The sequence below is a fragment of the Leucoraja erinacea genome, chromosome 2 (assembly GCF_028641065.1).
Source record: "Leucoraja erinacea ecotype New England chromosome 2, Leri_hhj_1, whole genome shotgun sequence".
Lineage (NCBI taxonomy): Eukaryota > Metazoa > Chordata > Chondrichthyes > Rajiformes > Rajidae > Leucoraja > Leucoraja erinaceus.
In genome coordinates, this window is record NC_073378.1 from 24,894,983 (window position 1) to 24,904,488 (window position 9,506).

General features: G+C 47.3%; 1 protein-coding gene across 1 annotated transcript in view; it reads left to right on the forward strand.

The window, feature by feature from the left end:
- LOC129707882 (androgen-dependent TFPI-regulating protein) overlaps nucleotides 1-8,511 on the forward strand; it is an 85,140-nt gene extending 76,629 nt beyond the window's left edge. The window contains exons 6-7 of the mRNA XM_055653300.1: nucleotides 2,754-2,905; nucleotides 5,828-8,511. Coding sequence (XP_055509275.1) covers nucleotides 2,754-2,905; nucleotides 5,828-5,856 — 181 coding nt within the window. The 3' untranslated portion in view covers nucleotides 5,857-8,511. The remainder of the gene's footprint in view (nucleotides 1-2,753; nucleotides 2,906-5,827) is intronic.
- Nucleotides 8,512-9,506: the final 995 nt, after the last annotated feature.

Consider the following 9,506-nt stretch of genomic DNA (forward strand, 5'->3'; position numbering starts at 1 on the left):
CCAGAGAACCGGCCTCCACCGTCCTCTGAGGCAGAGAATTCCACAGACTCACCACTCCCTGTGAGAAAAAGTGTTTCCTTGTTTCCGTTCTAAATGGCTTACTCCTTATTCTTAAATAGGTCACCGGGAGAATGTGCAAATTCCACACAGATAGCACCCGAGGTCAGGATCGAACACAGGTCTCTAATGCTGTGAGGCAGCAGCTCTACCCGATGCATCACTGAGCCGCCCCAATATTGATTTGGTAAAAATGATCTAGTAATAGTGGCCAAATTGTGGCGTCACCTGATGGTCTGACCACTTACTGCCGAAGCTTCGTCAGTGGTTGTGAGGACTGTCACGTGACGCCATGGGTCAAGGGGAGTGTCCGGCTACATCAGCAGATCTTACCTTGAGATCACCAGTCAACAGGTAGCTGAGCTCGAGTCAACACCCACGCAGCAGCAGCAGTAATGACTCAATATGTTAGAGAGTCCATTCCAGTGGCCTATCTAATATTTTCCTGTCTACCACAATATAATTATTTATGAACATTCTTCTGCCCACCCAATTAATCTTTCATATAATCATCTTCCATGTATTTCTTAGGTCAGAGGTTGGTGAATCTGTGGAATTCATTGCCAAATCAATGGGTATTTTTAGGCAGAGATAGATAGATTATTGATTAGTACGGGTGTCAGTTATGGGGAGAAGGCAGGAGAATGGGGTTGAGGGGGAATGATAGATGATTGACTGACGGAGTAGATTTAGAAACATAGAAACATAGAAAATAGGTGCAGGAGTAGGCCATTCGGCCCTTCGAGCCTGCACCGCCATTCGATATGATCATGGCTGATCATCCAACTCAGTATCCCATCCCTGCCTTCTCTCCATACCCCCTGATCCCTTTAGCCACAAGGGCCACATCTAACTCCCTCTTAACTATAGCCAATGAACTGGCCTCAACTACCTTCTGTGGCAGAGAATTCCACAGATTCACACTCTCTGTGTAAAAAATGATTTTCTCATCTCGGTCATAAAAGACTTCCCTCTTATCCTTGAACTGTGACCCCTAGTTCTGGACTTCCCCAACATCGGGAATAATCTTCCTTGATGGGCTAAATGGCCTAATTCTGCTCCTAGAGCATATGAACCTTTGAAACCCCCATGGTCAATCCTTTTCAAATGATTTTATTGGGGAGGTCCGTTTTCCTAACACAGGAGACCACGTTAGGTTTTGTGAATGCTCAGTTCTTGTGGAAGTTAAAGTCATGGAGTCATTGAGATTGATGAAGGTAGGCCAGTGGATGTTGTGTAAATGAATTTTAGTCCCACTTGGGCGACCTAATCCGCGAGTTCTGGCGAGTTTGCCCTCAAATCATACTCGCAGCATGGTCGACTCGAGGTCGTAGGAGGTCTTCGTAACTCTCCTCCATGCTCGAGAGTGGTCTCCGCGTACTCGAGGCCTCAGCTAAGTCGTGGCGGTTTTTTCAATATGTTAAAAAATGCCCGCGAGTTAAAAAAGGTCGCCATGGAAAAAATCGATACTTTTTTTACTCGTACGTTTAATCGTAGCAGGTCGTAGCAGGTCGCCATGTTAGTCGTTGGTAATCAAGGGTAGTCGTAGATAGTCTTCATCATAGTCGAAGGGAGATCGTAGGAGATCGAAGGTGGCCATCTTCACTCTCCACTATTCGGTGTCCAATTGTCCCGAAGTTAGTCGTAGCTAATCAAAGCTGGTCTTCAACGTAGTCGAAGGAGGGCGGTGGAGGTCTTCTACATAGTCAAAGGACATTTTTTCAAACTCTTCTAAATTGGCTTAATTAGGTCGCCCAAGTGGGACAGCCCCTTAAGGTGTTTGGAATTCACAATGACTTGGGGGTGGGAAGATTGCAACCTTCACGTAGTCCGCCCTGTTTCGACAAATGCTATCAACCCGGCGTGCACAATCAAATAAGATCAAATAGAACAAGTTGTCCTACAACTTTAGGCTGTGCACGCCACACAGAGGAAGAAGATAATGACTTGGTCATATGGATCGGGAACTTGCTTATTCATAGAAGACAGAGGGTTGAAGGTAGATATTCAGGCTGCAGGTCTGAGATCAGTGGAGCTCTGCAGGTATCTGTGCTGGGACCTCTGCTGTTTCTGATATACAGATAAATGACTTGGACATAAATGTAAATGGGGTGCTGAGTAAGTTTGCTGATGACACCAAAGTTGGAGTTGCAGGCAGCGAGGAATGCTGTCAGAAGGCACGGCGGTAATGGGCAGAGAAATGGCAGATGGAGTTTAACCCAAGCAAGAAGGCAGGAACGGGGTACTGATTGGGGATGATCAGCCATGAATGGCGGTGCTGGCTTGAAGGGCCGAATGGCCTACTCCTGCACCTATTGTCTATTGTTACACAGAAAGCCCAACGTTATCAGTTTTGAAATTCCCCGCACGTTGCAAAACATACTTGGCAAATAAAAATTCTATTCTGATTCTGTTTCTGATGTGCAGGAAGGAACTGCAGATGCTGGTTTAAACCGAAGATAGACACAAAAAGCTGGAGTTTTTCAGCGGGCCAGGCAGCATCTCAGGAGAGAAGGAATGGGTGGCGTTTCGGGTCGAGATCAGTCTGAAGAAGGGTCTGGACCCGAAACGTCACCCATTCCCCTTCAGAGATGCTGCCTGTCCCGCCCGCTGAGTTACCCCAGCATTTTGTGTCTATCGTCAGTTTCTGATGATATGATGGATTAATCAGACAAAGTGCCTTCTGTTTCATACAGGGTTCTGTGGATTTATTACGCCGCTGGAGACTGGGTCTATCCATTGCTGGGACTTTTTAATCAAACTGGCCTGGTGGCATTTTTCTCAGTCAGCCTTCTGTTGGTAATGCTTTTATACCTCCTGGGAGAGCAGCTCACCTTGTTAGTGTGGGGTGAGTAGTTCTTCACTTTTGTATTTTTGATTTGAGATACAGCGCAGAAACTTCAGGCCCTTCAGGCCACCGGGTCCGTGCCCACCAGCGATTTACAGTTATTTACAAAGCTGTACGTCTTATGAGTGTTGGAGGAAACCGGAACTCCTGGGGAAGACCCACGCAGGTCACGGGGAGAACGTACAAACCACGTACGGACAAGCACCTGTGGTCAGCATTGAACCCGGAACCAAGAAAATTAACACAGGGTTAACAGAGGGTCAGGTTTACTCTAGGTTTACATGGTGGCGCAGCGGGTAGCCCTGCTGCCTCACAGTGTCGATCTTGACCGCGAGTGCAGTCTGTACGGAGTTTGTACCCTCTCCCTGTGACCACATGGGTTTCCTCCAGGTGCTCCGGTTTCCCACACATCCCAAAGACCTGTGGATTTGTAGGTTCATTAAAGATGCAGGGCAGAAACAGGCCTTTGGCCCACCAAGTCAGTGCCGACCAGCGACCCCACCACTATCCTACACACTCAGGACAATTTACCATTTTGATGCTACAAACCTGCACGTCTTCGGAGAAAAAAACTCTAATTAAATAAAACCAGAAAACTATCATACATCCTGAAACCGTTCCAGGGTTTAGTTTAGAGATACAGTGCAGAAACAGGCCCTTCGGCCCACCGAGTCCGTGCCGTACCAGCGATCACCCCGTACACTAGCACTGTCCTAAACACTAGGGATTAACATTTTTACAGAAGCCAATTAACCTACAATCCTGTACGTCTTTGGAGTGTGGGAGGAAACCGGAGCTCCCGGTGAAAATCCGCGCAGGTCACGGGGAGAACTGCGCACAGACAGCACCCGTAGTCAGGATCGAACCTGGGTCGCTGGCGCTGTGAGGCAGCAGCTCTACCCGCTGTGCCACCGTGCCACCCAAGGAGGTTAACCAGAATGATGCCCAGATTAGGGGGATATTATCTACAATTAGGGGGTGAACAGACATGGGAACACTGGAAGTTTTGGGGGAGACCTGATGGAAGTATATAACATAATGAGAGGCATAGATAGGGTGGACAGTCAGATGCTTTCCCCCAGGGTGGAAATATGAAATACTAGAGGACATTGCTTTAAGGTGAGAGGGGCAAGGTTTAAAGGAGACTAGACCAAGTGCAGACCCGTTGGGTCTGCTCCCCCAATGGTGTGATCCCCCAACCCAATATTGCACCATGCACCCGTCTCCTCCATTGGAACTGAGCCCGTTCCCAAATGTAAGATTGCAGCCCTCCCCTGCCTGCTGCAGCAGTGAAAAGTTCAGTGTTCCTCTCTTGCAACTTTGTTTCGAAGTGTGTTGGAAGCTGATATGTAAATGGAGAAGCCTGTTTGTTTTTGAAATACTTGGGGGTGGGTGGGGGGGGGGGGAGAAGGATTTGATTAAAAACATGTACTTGAACATGACGAAATGAAATGAGGAGCGGATACTTAGAAAGAAAAGCGAAATCTCTACCGAAATGGAAAATATCTCGGAGATTGAGCGTCTGGATTGGGCGTGGCAATGAATCAAAGGAAGAAATGCAGCCGGCAGCCGTACATGCAAATGAATCCATTCCGATTGGACATCTGCGAGCATCGGCCATTCCGATTGGACATCTGCGAGTGTCGGGCACGAATGGAAAGGCAGGAAGGGATCCGTACTGCAGGCGGACGGACGGATTTGAGTTTTATATATATAATAGAAGATAGATAGATAGATAGATAGATGTGTGGGGTAGGTTTATTACACTGAGTGTGGTGGGGGCCTGGAGCTTGCTGCTAGTGTTGGCGATGGAGGCAGATATAATAGTCTATGTCTGACCAGTGATGATAGACATAATAGTCTATGTCTATGTCTAGTGGTGTTTCAGCTTTTGGATCAGCAGGGAATGATGGATATGAAACATGTGCAGCAGTTAAGAGATGATCTCTGACACAGACATTATGGGCCGAAGGGCCTGTTTCTGTGCTGTACTGTTCTAGGATCTATGTTTTATGTTCTGCCTCCTCTGGCAGCTCATTCCATTTACCCACTACACTCTAAGCGAAAACGTTGCCCCATAGGTTCCTATTAAATCGTTCCCCTCTCACCTTGAACCTATGCCCTCTAGTTTTAGATTCCACTACCCTGGTATAAAGACTTTCTGGGATCACCTTATCGATTCCACTTATGATTGTACACACTCTATAAGATTACCCCTCATTCTCCTGCACTCCATGATATAGAGTCCTAGCCTGCTCAACCTCTCCCTGTAGCTCAGGTATCCGAGTCCTGGCAGCATCCTCCTAAATCTTCTCTGCACCCATTCCAGCTTCTTTGGCCTTGACCATCGGCCATTATTAGCCATTTAACAATTTTTCGTGCTTGTAACGATTGTGAAAGAATACTGACTAATAGACACTCAAGAAACTGCAGATGCTGGTTTGCAACAAAAGGACAGAGTGCTGGAGTAACTCAGCGGGTCAGGCAGCATCTGTGGAGAACATGGATAGGTGACGTTTCACAGAGTGCTGGAGTAACTCAGCGGGTCAGGCAGCATCTGTGGAGAACATGGATAGGTGACGTTTCACAGAGTGCTGGAGTAACTCAGCGGGTCAGGCAGCATCTGTGGAGAACATGGATAGGAGACGTTTCACAGAGTGCTGGAGTGAAATGATAGGACAGGTTTCAAGGGATATAAACGGAGCTTAGATTGCAATCATGAACTAATTGATTGAGGAGCAGAGTTGGAAGGGGTGGAGGGACCACCCAGATCTTATGTTGCTGCGTTCCTACACAACAGGCCTGTGGGACTAGTGTAGATGGGACATGTTGGTTGGCATGGGCAAGTTGGGCCGAAGGGCCTGTTTCCACACTGTATGAATCTATGACACCAATCAACCATTTATATCTGTTTCTTTTCAGGTTTAACGGGAAAAGCAAAGAGATCATAACTGAGGCACAAGCACAATGAGGAATTGTGTTTGTCTTATGCATCCTGCACCCTTCTTGTCACTCATTATAGCCACTGTACACCTGCTACATTCTCCACCAACAATTTGCTATCAACAGATCGATAATCTCCAAAAGAATCAGGACCTAGCGCTCGCTGTTCCACTTGCCATCCAGGGAGAGAGAACTGGAAGAAGGTGGCAACCATGGATTTGGAAATTACTGAATAAGGATGAAGGAAGTGAGATTTCTGGATCTATGTTTCTATGTTTCCCACGATACATGTCCGCTCTCAGCGGGGTGAAGGGCCAAAGTAATTCATGTCCATAAATTCCAGGAGCAGAATTAGGCCATTCGGCCCATCCATAATAGAATAAAGGGGAGGCCATTTAAGACTGAGGTGAGAAAAAACTTTTTCACCCAGAGAGTTGTGAATTTGTGGAATTCCCTGCCACGGGGGGGCAGTGGAGGCCAAATCACGGGATGGATTTAAGAGAGAGTTAGATAGAGCTCCAGGGGCTAGTGGAATCAAGGGATACGGGGAGAAGGCAGGCACGGGTTATTGATTGGGGACGATCAGCCATGATCACAGTGAATGGCGGTGCTGGCTCGAAGGGCAGAATGGTCTGCTCCTGCACCTATTTTTCTATGTATCTATGTATCAAGTCTGCTCCACCATTCAATCATGGCTGATATATCTTTCCCTCTCAACCCCATTCTCCTGCCCTCCCCATAACCCCTGACACCCGCACTAATCAAGAATTTCTTCTGTAGCTCTTATGGAAAGCTCAGGAAAAAACCCAGGATAATTAAGGATAAATGTTGGTTCAGCCGACATCGCATACATGGATTTTAACAATCATGGCTCCAATTTTTAGCAACCTAATTATTCCCTTTGTGGACATAGTGTGGTGAAAGTGGTAATTTCACATTAATTTAGTTAACTTTACAGATACAATAAGGAAAACAGGCCCTTCAGCCCACTGAGTCGATGCTGACCAGCAATCACCCCATACCCAAGCACTATCCTACACACTAGGGACAATTTACAATTTTCACCTTAGCCAATTAACCTACAAACCCGCTCGTCTTTGGAGCGGGGGAGGAAACCAGTGCACCCGGAGAAAACCCATGCCGGTCGCGGGGAGAACGTACAAACTCCGGGATCGAATCTGGGTCACTGGTGCTGGTAGGCAGCAAGTCTACCGCTGAACCACCGTGCTGCCTTTTTAGGGGCAGTCACGGTGGCGCAGCAGTAGAGTTGCTGCTTTACAACGTATGCAGCGGCGGAGATCCGGATTCGACCCCAACTACGGGCCTTTGTACCTTCTCCCCGTGACCTGCGTGGGTTTTCTCCGAGATCAAGTTCAAGTTCAAGTGAGTTTATTGTCATGTGTCCCTGTATAGGACAATGAAATTCTTGCTTTGCTTCAGCACACAGAACATAGTAGGCATTTACTACAAAACAGATCAGTGTGTCCATATACCATAATATAAATATATACACACATGAATAAATAAACTGGTAAAGTGCAAATAACAAATAATGTGTTATTAATAATCAGAGTTTTGTCCGAGCCAGGTTTAATAGCCTGATGGCTGTGGGGAAGTAGCTATTCCTGAACCTGGTTGTTGCAGTCTTCAGGCTCCTGTACCTTCTACCTGAAGGTAGCAGGGAGATGAGTGTGTGGCCAGGATGGTGTGGGTCTTTGATGATACTGCCAGCCTTTTTGAGGCAGCGACTGCGATCTTCGGTTTCCTCCCACATTCCAAAGACGTACAGGTTTGGAGGTTAATTGCCTTGGTAAATGTAAAAATTGTCCCTAGTGTGTGTGTGTGTGTGTGTGTGTGTGTGTGTGTAGGATAGTGTTAATGTGCGGGGATCGCTGGTCGGCGCGGACCCGGTGGGCCAAAGGGCCTGTTTCCACCCTGAACTACAAACTAGGGAGAAATTACAGGTGACCAAATAACCGTACGAACCCGCACGTACTTGGGATATGGGAGGTGACCGGAGCACCCGGAGGAAACTCCATGCAGCCACTGGGAAGAACGTGCAAACCCCACACGGACAGCAGCCGAGGTCAGGATGGAACCGGGTCTCTGACGCTGTGAGGCAGCGACTCTACCGGTTGTGCCACTCCAAGCCCAATTATAGGCCTGTTAACAGGCAGAGTTCTTCATTGTGTTTAATACATCAGATAGAATATATGGGAACATTATATATATGTGCATGATTAGCCCAGTTGCTCCCAGAATCACCTTTACTATTAACTGTTGATCAACAACTATTCGTTCATGAAAGCATCAGAACAATTACTTATCTTGCACTGAATCAATGAAATATAAATTGCAGTTGATCTGAAATTATAGTTATTCCACATTTCATGTATACTACGAAGAAATAAAAATTGCACGTTAAATCTCACGGTGTATCTTGTGGGTTTTTGCTGCTTGCATTGGGACGATGTTGAATGGAACGTTATTCAATAATTCAATGGTAGACAAAAATGCTGGAGAAATTCAGCGGGTGAGGCAGCATCTATGGAGAGAAGGAATGGGTGACGTTTTGGGTCGAGACCCTTCTTCAGACTGATGTCGGCGGGGGGCGGGGAGAAGAAAGGAAGAGGTGGAGACAGTGGGCTATGGGAGAGCTGGGAAGGGGAGGGGAAGGAGGGAGAAAGCAGGAGGGAGGTTGGTTTGTGTCAATGTTATTTTTTCTGCTGGTCTGGTTTACAGATGGTTAATCGCTGTTCCTTCTGCCATAAACCGCTTGTAGCAGCCGATAGGATAATTGGAAAGCAAAAGCATCCTCATTAAACCCCATGGCTTTTGTTTCAAGTCAGTTAGAGGCTCCCACGCACTTTATTGCTGCAGATGGTGCAAATTAAAAGCAAGGATTCAGAATTAAACATAGAAAATAGGTGCAGGAGCCAGCACCACCGTTCATTGTGATCATGGCCGATCGTCCCCAATCAATAACCCGTGCCTGCCTTCTCCCCATATCCCTTGATTCACTTGCCCTAGAGCTCTATCTAACTCTCTCTTAAATCCATCCAGTGACTTAGCCTCCACTGCCCTCTGTGGCAGGGAATTCCACAAATTCACAACTCTCTGGGTGAAATTTTTTTTTCTCACCTCAGTCTTAAATTCTAAGACTGTGGCCCCTGGTTCTGGACTCGCCCAACATTGGGAACATTTTTGCTGCATCTAGCTTGTCCAGTCCTTTTATAATTTTATATGTTTCTATAAGATATCCCCTCATCCTTCTAAACACCAGTGAATACAAGCCTAGTCTTTTCAATCTTTCCTCATATGACAGTCCCGGGGATCAATCTCGTGAACCTACGCTACACTGCCTCAATCACAAATTGATCCAGAACAAACGTGGACTCAGTCGCCAGAGGACCATGGAGTCATAGCGTCACACAGTGTGGAAACATGGCCCTTCGGCCCAACGGTGGCGGAGTCTTGACGGTCGGAGCCCGATTCTCGCGGGTCGGAGTCAGAGCCTGCGGCCGACGGAGCCTGGGGCCTGTGTCGGCGCCACAGAGGCATCAGGAGGGGATCCGGCGTCGATCATGGAGATGTCGATGATGGTGCCGGCCGAAGGACTAGGACGGAACGCATTGAAGTGACGCCACCGCTCCTTGCG